The following is a 17,802-nucleotide window of genomic DNA, read 5'->3' as shown; positions in this document are numbered from 1 at the left end:
TTGATGACCATTGCTTGCGAATTTTATGGGCAACTATCGGGCGGTTCTCTACTAGTAAGAAACTGTGTACATCGACTATCTTTAAAATATTAACGATCCTAATAAAATGCGGTTCTATGTTTACATATAAAATCGATTAAATTCCGAAGTCATTCACGTACCAAAATAGCTAAGGATAAAACAAAGTACCTCCACAGAATGTGGGTCATTGATTATGCAATTTGTGGAAAAAGTCAAACGGTCGATGACTTCGAGTCGATTTTCTTACCCTCCGTCGAAGCAATTAGCGTAAATTACCCTAGTAAGGGGGCAACTAATTAACTGTACTGTACCAACAGTTACATGCTATACTTTATGGGTGTTGTTTGTATGGTGATTCTGTGGAAATCGTGAAACCATGGGACCAAGCGTTTAATTATTTTACACTAGATGTTTCGTCGAAATGGCTCAGGGGAAAGTCGTGTGTTTCCGTTCAGCCAACCGACCCTAATTTTTATCCCCCGACCGTAAACTTTTAAAGCCTTGCGTAAACGCGGAAATGGCGGAACACAAAAAGTATAATCACAGACCTTCGAGAACGAGGGTCTATGGTATAATCAGTGGAAATATACAAATCTGCAAGAGCTTCTAATAAGTGAGATCTCTATCGTCATTCATTTTTACTTGCTACAAAGCAATATGGCGTCCAGCGATGTCAATTACGTGTCACCGATTTCGCTGAGCAGATATGATCATGAAGAAAAACAAAACTTTTGCCGCGTTCTGCCAAATTAAAAGCGGACTTTCCAACTAATTTTGAAAATCGTCCAGATTTTTCTTATAGTGCTAGTACAATCCACTCATAGTCTGTGTTTAATGTGCAAGCGATATTGCTATGCCACGGACTGAATTCTGAAATTAGGATATTTGAATCGGAAGTTCTTTCAAAAATAATATTGTTTGTTTCATAGTGATCCAAATATTTTTAAAACGCAAATCAGTAAAACAGTAAATTTTCAACGATCCTTTCAGTACAGTATACATGCACGTGATGACACAAATGCATGTTGGTAATGGAGTTAGAAAACAATAAATACTAACTTCAATTTTTCATTATTTTAAATCTTTTATTAGATAATCTGGCCACAAAAGTAATTTTACCCATTAAAATGATTTGCAAGTTTCCTGGCCCTATTTCACCCCTAATTAGAAATATTTCCCCTCTGTGTTCTTCATCCTTTCACACACACACTGTATCATAACCCATTTATCCGCCTTTTTAAGTCGACACGGTTTACCTAGGGTCATTGATTATCACGGCTCATGCTATTGTTATGCAGAAGAGATTGGCTCACCAAGGGGTAAGCCTCAGACACTGGGCGCACCAGTCAATACGTAAGTGGTGTGTACACAGTAAGGTTCAAAACAGGGACAATCGATAATAACACTGTACAATGTAGGAGTGACCATGGAACGACGCCGGGGAATTGCCCGAATATAATTTAACAGCGGATCAGAGGTCTTTCAATCGTTGCCGATAAAACACACGGAATGGACTCTCTTTCTGCTTTGTCGTTGAAGTTACGGACCGGGATATTTGCCCTGATGTTCGGCAGGTATGAGCTAGCTCGTTGAGTGTGGAATTATGCCTATGCGAGTGAGACAGTGTGTGTTAGTTCAGACTATGAGAAGTTGGTTAAACCTCAAAAATATGGCAAGCGAGCGTTTTGGTGAAATTTGGTAATCGGGAGAGCATAACGAACACTGCAACTTGCGAATGCATGCATGCAATACATGCAAGTTACAATACTCGGAATCATGCTGAAATCTATCATTCAGTAATCCGCTGTTTCATTATATATCCAATGTACCTGTGCCGAGATTCTGAAATACATCAATTGAAATTATCTGTATTGTCAATCCTTAACATGTATTAAAGTTTATATCCGGCGATTTTGATCCAGTGGGACTGCACTGTGATCTTGGCGTACCTGTACGCAGCATCCAAGGTCAGAGTGTGCTGGACTACACGCCCTTCGTGATACTATATAGCTCTTGCCATTACCGGTGCACTACGCCCGCGCAATGCGCCTTGCAACGCATGGATACCATGTAAACAAAGGGCGGGGACAGTTTGCGGCTCTGCTTAACATCTGTGAATTCACCACGCACAGCTTGACCTGTCTCGGTAACGCGACCCAAATTCGAACAAAACGTTTTCCAATGTATCTAGACTAACTGTTCAGGTTTGCTTTTCACAAAAATACTTATAATCTAGCCAAGAGACAGATTTGAGTATCAGTTTGAAATGCCATGCAACGTGCGTATACAGTAGGCCTATAGTCATTATATAGGCAAACCAAACCCGCTGCATTGTTTCATTCAATCCTTTAAATCGCCGTGGGGACCTGTACACGGTACAGAGGAGGTCATAACAATCTGCATCGTATAAGGGCTTTCAAAGATTTGTAACAGAGAAGGCTCAAGGGAATTCATAGATGGGCAATTTAGAGTGAATTGAAATATAAAGAAACGGTTCAGTAAGGCTACAAGCTTATTGACGTGTTTTAATTCAATTGGAAAAAAGACGAGTAACAGCTATGGTATCGACCACAATCATTCACACTAAAGTAGCACGCAAATTGAATTGAAAGACTGAAATTTTTGCTCAAAATTGTCATAAGGAAACTGTTCTCTCTTGAAATCAACAATAACACCAGAGTCATAGTGAAAAATTTGGTACCAGCGAAACAAATTACCCATTCCCAGCACTTCAAAATGGCCGCCATCTCTAACTCCATGGGGAAAAATAAGATTCGGTTTTAAATACTGTGAATTGCTTTGGAGCATTGGCATTAGACGAACTAGACACATAGTCTAAATCGAGGTGTTGCCAACACTGTCAGGTGTAATTATCAGCTGAGCAGTAATTCCAGTCGACCACAGAGAAATCAACTCTGCCAAAGTTGAAACATTGTCTCGCAGCAGGTCAGATGTAGTCAAAACAACTACACCTGAAAGCAAGTGATAAGACTTGGACAGTGCTTAGACATATGTGGTGGTTTTGTTAAGACTTACGTCTGACCTCCTGCTAAACAATGTTTCAACTTTTGCAGAATTGATTTTTATGATCGACTCATGTTACCGCTTAGCTGTTAATTGCACCTGACAGTGTTGGCAACACCTCGATTTAGACAATATGTCTAGTTCGTCTAATGCCAATGCTTCAAAGCAATTCACAGTAAATAAGCCGTTAAAATCTGTATTCGCTCCGTGTGCGACAAATGATCGGCCACAATCGTTGGGCCTGAAAAAAGTATTGGAAAGTTTGGGAGCCCGAGTATTTGTCCCTAGGCACATGTTTTAGCATGCCATGATGCTAAATCTATTACGTACAGCGTTGTGAACAGAAATAAGTCGAACACAACAAAAACAAACAAATAAATAAACAAACGACACCAAACGTATACGTGTATAAATGTTATGTTCGAACGCAAATATTGAAGATTCAAATCTACTCTTGTAGTAATACTTTTTATGTACCGAGCTGTCACGAGTCGTATGACTCGGCTAATATCAAGCACAATTATAGTCCCTCAACACACAGGCTGAGGGACGATGATATTGTAAATTAAAAATTTTCTCTGCTTTTTTTTCGATTTAACAAGAACACGATTGGAACTAATATGGGATAATTGGATCACCATATTTTTCAAATTTCTCAAAAGTGTTTGGTGCCATATAGCTGAATGTTGCAAAATAACAAATTACTCATGAAAACAAGTGTGCTACTTTAAAAGAAAAGCAGATGAGCTTACATTTGCAGGTTAAAATGACCTCACTTCACCATCCGATTATCCCAAATTAGTTCCAATCGTGTTCAGAGAAAGTTGCGAAGGCAATAGAAATTCCGGCTACCTAGCTTATCTAGTTATCGCTTTCTTCATCTAGATTTGGGTTTATTCATAAATCATTTATTTACAGTGTGTTTCGAGGTGTCGATTAATATTTTCTGGTGTCCGAAATTGTAAATACAAATTTTACATACATAATACCCCAAAAACAAAGACGTTAATCGCTTGAATGGAAATGCCACCATTCAATGGTTCACTCGGGTATGCTATCGTTTTCGAAACAAGATAACAGAGAAACAGGCAGTTCAAGGAAACACGTCATCAGCTTTGTGCAATTACTTGTCCATTTTAGAATCGAACGCCTCACCTGAAACCCGTTGAGACTCAATATTTCTATAATATTGACTTCATATAGCAACATTCACTCGCCTAGTGCTCATTTCTACGATAGACCGTAATGTGTGGCAATTAAAACTGTCGCCATGACAACCCCGGCTGGTAATGCAGTCACAAAGCAAATGGCGCCAACTGATTTTTTTTCCATTATTTTTTTCGCAATTTAACCTTTTCAATTGATCAGATCATAATTAAATGAGACGTCAGTATCAGCAAAAATGTTCACCTGATCTTTGTTTCTGGCACATAAAACATAAATCATTTAATGAATCAGTCTTGATGTACAAAGTCCAAAATAATTTGGCTCCTAAATATTTGAATGTTTTTTAGAAGGTGTCCAGAACGTCCACAGTCGTAGTACAAGATCTGTAGACAGAATAATTATATATTCCAAGACACAGAACTCAAATTTTTAGGTGGAGTTTTACGTATAGCGGTGTCAAAATATGGAATAGTTTACCAGCAGATGTCAAATTTGCTCTACTCTTCACTCTTTTAAACGAAATGTAAGTCTCATCTTTAGGGCAAAATGTAATTTTTTAAGCCATTTTGGAGTTTTTTATATTTTGTCGTCTGTTTCTTGCTGTCTTAATGTTTTGTTTTTCTCTGTTCTGTTTTTTATATCTTTAATGTACATATTGTATATTTCTTGCATCTCGACACTGTGTGAGAAGAGCCTTCGGCTCAACAGTCTATCGAGTTTAATAAACCTCTTATAATATAATATAATAATAATAATAAATCCGCGGTTAAAACGGTAATTTTGATGCTAGACAACCGATAAGACTATTCATTTGTTCGGTGCCAGCGTTAGAATGAGCCTTTTTGGTGATAAATACTGTGCGGGCATGGCGGAAATTTGACCAAAGTTCAACCATGGATGTAAACACATGGTTCAACGAGGTAGGAGGCAGTCAGAAGGCGGAGACGTAATATGACATTAAACTGGTCAAATAATCATTTCAATTCAAGGTAATACATTACCAGGTCCATGGACATTTGAGATTTACAAATTTAAGTAGGACCATCCTGAACCACTGATAGTTAGTGGTGGTACCAGGTGTCCGGAATGGGTAAGCGTACCCTGCTAGCATGCTACACCAGTCAGTATTGTCCCAAAATTGTCTAAATATTGTATGAAATGATACAGTATATGAATCACTGTAATAAGTCAAAGTCGGGAATGCTGTCGTTAATCATTTGAGTGACCGAGGTGTCATATTTGGCCACAATGTCATCATATCGACCGTAGAACTTTTTGAAAGTCCTCACGAGTCTTTTGGATGTATATCCCTGTCTCACTAGTTTTGATACCAATAAGCTGTGTCTCATTTGAAAATCCGCGTAGGAATCACAAGCCCTACAATATCTGAGAAGTTGAGACACATACACACCATAAGCAGGTGCAGAGGGAATATTACTTGATAAGTGGGGATAATTTATGATTTCAAAATCAAAATAATCCCTTTTGTCATACAGCTTAGTGTGTAGGCCATTAGTACCCACTTGCAGAAACAGATCAAGATATGAAGCTGAGTTCCTACTCTCAGTTGTTTCTTGATTTCCAATTCATCAGGGTATATATGATGTAAGTAATTTGATATGTCAAAGACTCTCCGGAAATACAGGCAGAAAGTCATGCATATATATGCAGATGGGACACACAATCATTCATTCGGACGGAGAGACGTTGAGATCGATTAACAGAGAAGTGATCTGATATTCTACCGTGGATAATATAAGAATAATATTAGGACAGGTGCATGCTCGGATACATGTCACTGTTGTTGATTACTCATGCATATTGCGATACCTTTGATGAGAACTTGTTCATGACCAAGGTTTTGCAGGTGAACATTTGCTCTTGTTCTTATTCTCTGAACTGTGGCAACACACAGTTTGCATACCTTCTCGACATTCTAGAGCTACAAATAAACAGAGTTAATGTGAAGAGTTTGTGGACGCTTAACAAGTAACACTTTTCTCAGAGAATAGCGCCCCCATCGGCTCGTGTGGAGCGTTTCAAGTCAATTCGTACTACTGTCTCACACCAATTCAAACACTAAAAGAGGCAGGGTTTTTTATCAACTTCATCTCCAAATAAATCATTGACTGGACAGAACTTTTAATGGCAACTACGGACCAAAATCAAGTAAATACTAAATGACAACAAACACAAGGACCAGAATTGAGGACTTTCCTGGAGAAAATAAACATGCTTCCTTAGGGACGATTCAGAATTACTTCCAGGGGGAGGGTGGAGGATTTTCTATTTTCTCGGTGATTTTTTCCATGGCCCCCCCTAGTAAATTATAGAAAAAATCTATGGCCCCCCCCCCTCATCTTTCCTGTTTTTTTTCCATGGCCCCCCTAATATATACATGCATGCTTATACATTATGAGACATATCCAGTCTAACAAGTTACAGGAACTTTAGTGGACATTTAATCGATGATATAACAAATCATTTCAGGGTTATGTGACTATAAAAAGAATGATTTGCAGGGACTGCAAGTGGCACACTTTTGGAAAGGGTAGCAATAAACATATCTGGTTGTAAATTTCTGAAGAAAAGTTAATTACTAAATATGAATACTTTTTTCGTTATGTCTCACTGATACATATGATGCACACAAAGACAAGCAAAGATGTCAGTTAGAAATGGTGAACAGAAAATCAGAGGAGCAGATAATTGGCAAAGTGATATATATCTTGAAGTTTAATGGTACATCATTTGCAGATATCCAGATATTTCTGGAAAGTGAGATGTACATGTACATGCACAGGCGTTCAGCATACATTTTCATTTGATGATGCTGAATATTTGCAGATTCACGGTGAAAGTTTTAAACATTAGGAATTAAAATTGGTGAAAGCCAACTTGTTTTTAATTTTCTCTGTTTTTCTAATTTGGTTGTCATAAAACCAAGTAGCTGCCACTGAAAGCAACAATGCTGAGGGATTAATATTTTAGAACATTTCTTGAACAGAACACCTTATCCAAAACATGAATTCACATGTTATTCTGCTCATTCCATTCACAATCCAATGTTCATATTAAAATGCAGACAACCCTGTGTAAGTCAAAGTTCACATTTTGTCAGCAGTATTTTTCAAAATTGACAGAGCATTCATATTTCAAATTTTTTTAACAAACTTTAATTTTAAAATAGTCATGATGCGCATGTTTTCAGATGACACGAAACAATACATGTTAATTTGTTTTTTTGCCTTTTCTGCCAGCCGCCACTGTGAAATCTTTGATTATACATATCAGAATGAATGGGACACAAAATATTAGCATCAATACACAATGTGTAAGCCTATCCACATTTCTCCTAGCCTCATACACACTGAGATCACTTCTTGGACTACAGCAAATTTCTTGTGTACGCAATATTTCAACAATCCGACACCATAGCATTGGTGCAGTGCCACATGATCTTCTGGATGCACATACAGGATTATTGAAAATCAACCCTTTTGTAAATTTTTCACCGTATATTTTTGACAGTAATACATAATATTTTTATTTTCAACATTAAAAAACTATTCGCTGAAAAGCACCTTGAAGATGAGACGGCCATAAATTTATTTTCAAAAAAGTTTATAGTAGATGTAAGCACTGTAAAAAGTTATGTAGAACATTTAAAAAATTTAGAAAGGGTAAAATTGATGAGAATGAAACAGAGAAAAAAGGAGCAGAAAAGAAGAGTAGCAGTAGCAGTAGTTTACTCAAAGGATGAAGTGGGTGTATATTTGGGGTAAAAAACCTCAATTTTTGTATTAATGATAAAAATTAACTTAAGTCGAAAACTACACAGTATTTTCTGAAATGTAATATTTCACTTGAAAGGATAGTATTCATGTAGAAAAAAAACAACCATTTTATTTGGCATTATCCATCTTCATTTTAAAATTGTAGGGGTTTAAAGACTGACACTCTAATAATTGATTAAAATCGTGATCAGCAAAATTAAAATGCCTCTTATTCAAAATGCCTCTTATTAAAATGTAAGAGCTTTATTGCCAAACAAAACCAATTGATAGTTGTTGTGTTATATAGCATTTAAAAAACATAATGTGAAATTTCAGAAAATTTGACCCAGTCGGAGTGGAGTTAAATTCTTTGGAAATTTTGAAATTGGGAGGCAAAAGAAGCCAAGAAATCGGGTGATTTGCATACATTTGCATAAATTAACACTTCTTTATCATGCAACTTTCAACTGCTTTACAAGCTACAAGGTAAACCCAACCTTAAAAAGACATTTGCTGTAATTTTAGCATTTGTTCAATGTTCATCTCTGTGTATCAGCATTTGTTTGTTATTCTATCACTACATAGAACACCCAATGCTGTATTTAGCAACATACCAGTGTGAACATAAATGACCATTGTTATTGTTGATAATGAATTCTAGTCTGGACTTGATCTGAGATCTCTTTTCAACAAAAACAACCCTGACTGTTCACTGTATGGTTTGTATTGACATGCTAAATACTGGACATTTCATAACGCTTCAGGGAGGAGAACAAGATACTGCAGTAGATGCATAAAACAAACCACTGTGAATATTACCGAATTTGGCAGCTAAAGGAGTTTAACTAAACATGTTGAGTTTATCTGTCACCCAGGTAGCGTCTATGGTTCTCTTTTGTAGAGATCAGAAATTCTGGGCAAATATTGAATTGATGTTTTTTTTCCTTGGCCCCCCTAAAAGATTGTGGTATTTTTGTCTGGCCCCCCTAAATTTTCTTGGGAAAAATGGGTGGCCCCCCTGAAAATCCTCCACCCCCCCTGGAAGTAAATTCTGAATCGTCCCTACTGTGCATTAATGTTTTGTACCCAATGAATAAATTACCATTTTGTTGCGTTTCCAATTCACAGATTGAATATGAAGAGTACGTAGACCGCCGTGAAAAGTAAATCTATCAATACAACATTGTAGTCGTATAGGTAAAATCTGCTGCCATGATGTCAGAACTGCACGAAGCGGCGTCAATGGGCGACAGTGATCTGCTGGAGGAACTGATTGACAGTCAAAAGTATGACGTCAACCAGAAAGACGCAGAGTGGAGTAACAGGACTCCACTTCATTGGGCTGCCATCAAAGGTAAGGGGAAATTAAATTTAGCAAAAACAATTAGTTAGAGGCGTACTTTATCTTCAAGTGTCAGCAGCTTGGAATTTTAGAAACCAAATCATTAATTTTGTTCGTCATCTCATTAATAGTTTACAAAGTATTCACCCATGAACACAAGTAGCATTTCAACTGCATCAAAAAGGGCTAAAAGCTGACCTGCAAATTTGGAATTTGAACTTCAGTTGAAGTAGAATAGCGTCCCCTACGACGCAACACACAAGCTCGTACTTTACCTAAGATTACAATGTCAGTGATTTTGTTTTGTCTATCTACATTTTCGGTCCACTATTTTGATGATCGAAAACAGAATGAAAAGCCCCAAAAGTCTTCCTGTTTCTGTTAGCTTTTCAAATGTCGTACTTCCACCTTAACATTTAATACATACGTGATCATCCGCCAATGTGTGTCTCCTAAAACTCCTGGACCATAGAATCTTCTCACACGTCTTTTTCGTTCAATAAAATTGAGCAGATATTCAGTTCTCGTGTTAAATTTATGATGGAATAGTTCATAAAGCAACCTATCCGTGCATACATTCGTATGCGGAATTGTGATCATGGTTCGAATATCACCAAAAGGTGTTTTGAGTTTGCAGACGCTAATTATAATTGGTGAAATGGCGAAATCTCGAAATGAAGAAATAAAGAAACAAAAAATTGAGAAATTCATACATTAATAAAGAAATGAAGAAACTGCAACAGATAGAGAGAAATAATTCCGGCAAACAGCAAAACAGGCGATCAATTCGATGTATTACTCACACAACTCACTGCCAATTGTCCCCCTTACTACAGCGGCCGCCGTGTGGCTAAATGGCTGGACAAAAATTACAGGGAGTGCTGGCTGGTGTTATTCAAAATGACGCTTTGCGACTATAAAAGAGTGACCCTTATTATCATTACTGAGAACTTGTTTGAAATGCACTGCACACACGTTTCAGCACATTTTACAGTGAAATGATAAAATGTGCAACCACACATGAAGTTAAAATAGAAAACTCACTGGATAAAAACAATTACAAATAAAGCTGAGTGAAAATGGAAGTTTTCAAATTGTCCTTAAAACTATCAATAGTTTTAGCTGTTAATAGTTTTCAAATAATGTGTTGGCAAGAAAAAAGTGACCCTTCCCAATTTTCATGCACAACAAACAGAGAACCCCCCTACATGTCACAGTCCACATCAATAATGTAATTACTTGTGAAAAGCAATCCTAGAGTCATGGAACTAACTAGCTATTTGAGTATTGGAGGTGATGTAAGAGAAGGCGGTACGGCATGTAAGAGAAACATAAATGTATATAAATGTAGGGAAGTCAGTAATCATGGTATCTAATGATGTGGCTTCTTACAGTCTGGATCTATTCTAACAATACCCTTTGATGCTTTTGTTTTTCGCAAGTCGCATAAAAGTGGAGCGGTGACAGTACGGTGATCTTGTTCAGAAGATTTACTTTCCTTTGGTGTCATGATCTTTGAAAAGAAAAGCGTACAGTGTCAGTGCAGTGTGCGGCACAGTGAAAGATTTGAAAGTGTTCATTCAAGGTGTTAATTAATTCGGTGTTAGGTATGCAGTGTGTAAGGTCTTGGCTAAATTTGGAACTAATTGCTCATGCAGATTTATGCAAAGGTTCAACGTTGAAATAAACTGAAGATAGAGTTTAGCTGTTCACATAGTGATTTAAATACAAAGGAGCAGTTTGAGAAAGTGTGCAATAGTCAGGCGTTTCCCAGGCGCGTCTGACGGTCTCGTGCCGGGGCTACCAGGCTTTGACCTGGAGATGGGGTTTGGCATTATGGATTAGGAACCGCCTTTCCCCTCCCTGCCGGCGGTTAACACCCTCATGGGGTGCGAGATTTCGGTGTAATACCAAATCCGTTGTTGCCATTTCTCTTTTGTCGGTCAAACATTTTGCTTCTTAAGAAAGGGCAAAGTAGTCTGAAATAATACAATAATAAAAAAATTAAAGATATATCTGAACCGTCTACAATACAGTTAATTTGTATTCTTTTTGCTCATACAGCATATTTTTGCCCATAGAGGATCATGCAGGATATATACTTATACATAATATAGAATATAAGCGTAAAATAATCAAACATGATATTAAACAAATTAGATGCCCATCACTTCGCATAGCATTGCCAATGCATTGACGCCGAAATTAAACACGGCCAGATTCTTTGATATCTTGCCACAGTCTACGCAAGACTTCTTCTAACAAGTCATCGTTGATGACACAGTCCCCACTTGTTAATGGGTATTTTGATTACAGGTCCTCAGAGAGGATAGAGTCCTCTTCATTAGGTCTGTGATAAAAATATTCTTTTGAATGATTCGCTTGATACCTGTCTGAGTTATGGCTCAGGACATGAAAAAATTGTAACAAAATGGTCGCACAGTGGCCATATTGGATCGCATCACAAAACAAATTGATGTGCATAGCTATGACATTGGTCGATGTCCTTGTACCAACGTTGAATAAAATTGGTCGAAACATGCGGATATGCCTGAGAAATGGCTCTGTACATGAAAAAATCGTAATAAAATGGCCGCCTGGCGGCCATATTGGATCGTATCACAAAACAGATTGACGTGCATATGTATGACATAGGTCAATGTCCTTGTACCAACTTTGAATAAAATCAGTTGAGATATGCCTGAGTTATGGCTCTGTACATGAAAAAATCGTAATAAAATGGCCGCACAACGGCCATTTTGGATCGTATCACAAAACAAATTGCCGTGCACAGCTATGACATTTGTCAATAAGCTTGTACCAACTTTGAATAAAATCGGTTGAAACGGGCCTGAGTAATAGCTCTGTACATGAAAAAATCTTAATAAAATGGCCGCCTGACGGCCATATTGGATTGTATCACAAAACAAATTGACGTGCATATCTATGACATTGGTCAATGTCCTTGTACCAACTTTGAATAAAATCGGTCAAAACATGCCTGAGTAATGGCTCGTACATGAAAAAATCGTAATAAAATGGCCGCCTGGCGGCCATATTGGATCGTATCACAAAACAAATTGATGTGCATATCTATGACATTGGTCAATGTCCTTGTACCAACTCTGAATAAAATCGGTCGAAACATGCCTGAGTTATGGCTCTGTACATGAAAAAATCAGAATAAAATGGCCGCCTGGCGGCCATATTGGATTGTATCACAAACAAATTGACGTGCATATCTATGACATTGGTTGATGTCCTTGTACCAACTTTGAATAAAATCGGTTGGAACATGCCTGAGTTATGGCTCTGTACATGAAAAAATCGTAATAAAATGGCCGCCTGGCGGCCATATTTGATGGTATCACAAAACAATTGACGTGCATCTGTATGACATATGAAGTAATCCTTGTACCAAGTTTGAATGAAATCGCTCCAGGCATCTCAGAGATATCTGCGTGAACGGACGGACGCACGGACGGACGCACGCACGCACGCACGGACGCACGCACGCACGCACGGACATGACCAAACCTATAAGTCCCCCCGGACGGTGTCCGTGGGGACTAAAAGCTACGCCCTATTGATGCCATCTTCTAGCTTGGCCAACAATTGACATCCTATCAAGCATATTTTATTTTAATTTTTCTATTTATCAGTTTCTTTATTTCTTCATTTCGCTATTTCGCCGTTTCGCGATTTCGTTGATTGCAATTAGCAAACCCACGGCTAAATTTTATGCCAAAAAACACACGGTATGTGAATCTTCAATGAGGCTGCGCTAGATGAACTTCAAGGTTTGCGGATGTTTCAGCTGACATCACCTCAGAATTTCAACGTCAGTCACCCCGGCGCTTCCAAAGCTGTTTTAATGTACGCCTTAACCCTCAAATTACAGGACACTCCGAGTGTATACGGATCCTCATCGAAAACGGTTCAAAATCAGGGGCTCGAACAGACACTGGATATACGTCGACGCACTTCGCAGCGGAAGGAGGCAAGCTTGGCGCCCTCAAAGTTCTCCACAAACTCAACGCACCCATGGACCGTACAGATAAGTACGGTGACACGCCTAAGAGAGTCGCTGACATCTACGGACACAAAGAATGCGTCAAATTTTTAGAAGTGTAAGTAAATAATACATTACAAACACAAGTACATCTTGTGTCGAGAGACATTAAAATAGTGTTGACTCCATAGTGAAATAAAACTTTTCTTCCCTAGGACAACTTATTGTTTGAAACGCTAATTGATTCGGTGACAAATATTTCAAAATGACAGTGATATGATGATACAGGTCGAAATAATAGTGTTGTTACTACAACCATATGGGGACCTGATGTACATATAGTACCAATTATATTGGAAAACGATGAAAAATCAAGTCTGAAATGGCCAAAAAGTACAGTTTAATACTTTCAGTTTCTCACATACTGCAATACAAAGTTATCTTATTGTCATAATGCAAGATTAAAACATTTCTCCATTGTCATGCAGTTTACGTAAAACGTTCAGTCTCAAAGGTAGAATCGACTGATATTTCCTGTTTAAATGTGACCAATTTTCGTCTCTAATGTCTTAGTGTGCATCTTGTTTGTTGTTGTGTATTCTATCGTTTGTGTCCTGTGTTTTTTTTGCGCAATACTTAAAAATAGCTGAAAAAAAAACCTAAAATAGGTTTATAACATACGAAATGTTTCCATCACCTGCAAAACAATTAAACAAATCCTGAAATTTGTCGAGAATCCGGGCCGTGGTCATGCATGACGTCATTCAACTCTAGCTAATTTGTACGATTTATGACCCAAGATGACCCCTGGGTTGTTAACCTTGATTTTTTTGTTTCATAAAGCTTGTTGTTTCTGAGACCTTAACTATGGGTCTCAAGTTTGACTAGAATTCCCTAACAGTAGGTAATTTGGAGTATACATGGCTTGGGTTGATGTTTTCAACTTTGGTGGCTCACAGCGTCACGAAAATATGGGGAGTAATTACTGTCAAAGAGGATCGACAAGTTGGTGGTCATCCGTATTAATCCAAGGGATAATAACTGAAGAGAGAATGGAGTGAAAAACCATGGACTTTACCTTTTTCAGTAAAAAAGGCATGTTGGACACACGTGATTATCACATATTTATGTCGGTTTAGTCGGAAATTATCGTTGTTTGGTGTCGATCCAATTACGTGACATCAAATTGCTTTTGTTCAATTCAAAATAACTACCAACGATGGATCCGGACTTGCTGGAATAATTCTTTCCCATTAAAATGTTAGAGATCCCTAGAGATTGTGGATCAAAATGATCGTATATAGTACCTAATTTGATATTGCTATGATAAAATGTAATTAAGGCCTCGATAATGAAGTGATAGCATAGCTATAAAACAATTATCTCTTAAGGCGATTGGTTTGTTTGTATTTCTTTTCGCCACTGACTTGCGGAGCAAAGCATCTAACATGTTTGCCAAAGCTTTGCCTGTTGCACCCATATCTCTGTATTTCTGTATTTTGACCGACTTGATGGCATGCTGTACCAGGATTCATGCTGATTTATGCAAATTAGTGTCAGTAAGAACCAGCTGCTTCAAAATGTAGTTATGGTAACAGCCATATCATACCGTCAAGCATTTCGTTCCAAACATAAAATATGTGCACGAAATTGTGTACCTTGCAACCTTTGCATAAATCAAGATCATGAATGTTGTTGGAAATCCATTTAACTTCCAACTCGGGTAGAACCAGTAACAACCCAACTTGAACTTCACAGTGCAGAATGGGAAAATGCACAAAGACGACGCTACAGAAAATTATCCATGGTAAGAAAATTCGGAGAAGGAACCGAAATACCGTCGTCTGACATCGAGGACAGCGAATCGGACGAGGATTATGAATTGCAGAGTGATGATGATAACGATGATCTCGATCTTGTACCCGAACCAATTCCCATCCCGATCAAAGGTCAAACGCCCAATGAATTTTAAACATATTATACTGGTTTTAAGGTTTTCCTTCCATTGAAGGTAAAGCAACCATGATGATTTCGATTGCATTATCATCGTTAAAATTGTCATCATTATTAATATTTTCACACTATCATGTTTATATAGTTTTTGTTTTCATTATTTTATGTCAAGGCGATAAATCGCGGTTTTATTTCACATGTTGATATCATTTCAAAATAAACTGGTTCTATCATTTCCACTTTGTATGAGTCCCCCACCTATATCATCACCATGGTGATTATTTATTCATCTGTTTGATACTCATTTATTAACATCGCACCCCATTTATTTATTTATTTATTTATTTAATTACACCGCACCCCCTATTTACCTATTTACATGTGATTATTTATTTACGTCTCCCTAGTTTATTTATTTGTTTGTTTATTTATTTATTTACATTGCACCCCTTAAGTAGCCCGTCACACTACGATAGCTCAGACTATTTTGCGACGTAATACTTCACGTTTAACGATAAATTATGCACGTGGGTACGGGTATTGCACAAAGACTAACATTCAACTTGAACACCGCAGTTAGATTTTAGACCCTGGAGCGAGAGCTGTTTTTTTTCAACCACAGCAAAACTCGTCCCTTTCAATCCATGTAGCACCGTTGATTTTAACAATAATGCAATCAAAGAAATCATGGTTGGCAGTACCCTTCGAGAAAGTCTAATTTCCAATAAAAATAAATTCGTACAAAATTTTTGAAAATACTCAGTAACATTTTCGAAAACTTTTTTTATTAAAATAGTTTAAGTCTTCTTTCCTGGCTATGATCGAAACTGCTGAGGGCGCTGCGACAGCTGCGCGGCGCTGTTCTGTCGTATCTTCCTGTTCTGTGTCACTCACTCCTCTCTATCTGTATGGCGGTAATAAAAAACCAAACTTTGACTGTATTTCTCATTCTAACGGAATATAAGAAGAATACAGACAACCCATTGGGTACTTCGTATTTCTTTTTCAAAGTCTGTATACTATGATCTTAATATTATAGGTAATATAGTATGTCTAACTATCAACATGGGTGCTGTTTTCTGGGTCACGTAACGCTTTGTGCTCAGGTTTTGCACCGTACACATTGCGTCGCGTTGATCCTCAGTCTCGCCTTCCAGACCTCGTCACTTCTTTCATGCATAATAATTAAGATGTGAAAAGACGAGAGGGAGGAGCAGCGAGCGCGTCGCTGCTCACTTGTCTGTTCCCAATGCCCGCGATGCACTTTACTGGGATTCAATTGTGCCAGCGAAGTGACGAGGTCTGGAAAGCCTGACTGGTAGGTCGTTTACTTTTTATAGCTCATCGTTGAGACTATTATCAGATTATATCATTTATCAAAATTACTATAGTCAAATTTAACCCAGCTTACTATACAATCTACTAACACGATATCACACCGACGTAATGCTAATTTTCTCCGCATGTACGGAGGAAGGTCCGTCGCTCGAGGGCGCTCTTGCTCTCGCTTATACGACGATCGAGAATGGCGATGCCGAGGGGCGGACCTTCCGATGAAGTGCTCTATCAGTGATTTTGAAATCGACCACCAACGAAAATTAATCAATGATTTGGATTTGATCAGAGAAAAGTAATTTACAGAATTTTACCTCATAATTGGATAAGTGTTTTACTCGGACTGTCTTCATTGAGCCTCATGAAGAACTGCCGCGTGGACGAAAACATCAGAGCTGCTCAAAATTCAAAGGGGAAAGGTTTAGCTGTAAATTGTTGTGAGGGAATAAGATGGAGAAAGGCTGGTTAAAGTTTTGCTGGAAACGAACCAAGGAACGAAAGTGTGAATAAAAAGGCAAAGTAAAATTTGAATCATGGAAAGAAGAGATCTAAAGATCGATCAAATTGTGATATGGGATAACGAGACTAAAAAAGGTCAAACAGCTTAGATCGTGAGAAAGAGGTTTCTCCATTCGCCCTCATTTCATCGAAGAAGTAGACGATTGATATCGTAGAAACATTGTGAGAACTGATTGATTTGGTGGTAGGGACACATCCCACGAGTATACACTAATTTACGAATGTTTTATCGGGATGAAAGTGGTACTTACTCGCATGAAGTATAAAATTTTGATTTTGAATTTAAATTTTTTTCTCGCTATTTCTATTTTTAGTGTCAACTACAGTTTCTTGTTCAACCCCCCAAAACATGTTGATATATACAGTATTCAGCTTGTCAACTCAGCCTTTCGCAGGTGTAGACTTCATTGTTATTGTTGACAGGTGAATTCTGGTGTAGACTAGAAATTCAAATTTAAACAATAACAAACTTTACACATATAGACGCTATGTTGACATTTGAAGCTAAATAGTAGGTAGGGTATTTAAACATGACGTGGAGATTAGAACAAGAAACTGTAGTTAACATAAAAACAAAAATGGGGTAAATCATAAAACAGTTACAGCTACTCGCCCTTTAAGTCAAACATTCACTAATTGTAGATGTAATAAAA

At 37.7% G+C, this 17,802-nt stretch overlaps 1 protein-coding gene across 3 annotated transcripts in view; it reads left to right on the top strand.

Moving 5' to 3' along the window:
* Nucleotides 1-17,802, top strand: part of LOC139134016 (nucleolar protein 58-like) — a 28,964-nt gene that overhangs the window by 7,647 nt on the left and 3,515 nt on the right. For 2 of the 3 annotated variants that reach the window (XM_070700851.1, XM_070700852.1), the window contains exons 2-3: nucleotides 9,117-9,342; nucleotides 13,232-13,460. In XM_070700851.1, the coding sequence (XP_070556952.1) occupies nucleotides 9,201-9,342; nucleotides 13,232-13,460 (371 nt within the window). In that variant the 5' untranslated portion in view covers nucleotides 9,117-9,200. Of the gene's footprint in view, nucleotides 1-1,430; nucleotides 1,596-9,116; nucleotides 9,343-13,231; nucleotides 13,461-17,802 lie in introns of those variants that run through there. The other variant, XM_070700850.1, reaches the window with a different exon arrangement.

The sequence above is a fragment of the Ptychodera flava genome, chromosome 5 (assembly GCF_041260155.1).
Source record: "Ptychodera flava strain L36383 chromosome 5, AS_Pfla_20210202, whole genome shotgun sequence".
In the NCBI taxonomy this organism is placed as follows: domain Eukaryota; kingdom Metazoa; phylum Hemichordata; class Enteropneusta; family Ptychoderidae; genus Ptychodera; species Ptychodera flava.
Note: the sequence above shows the minus strand (reverse complement) of the source record. Positions and strands in the feature narration are given on the sequence as shown.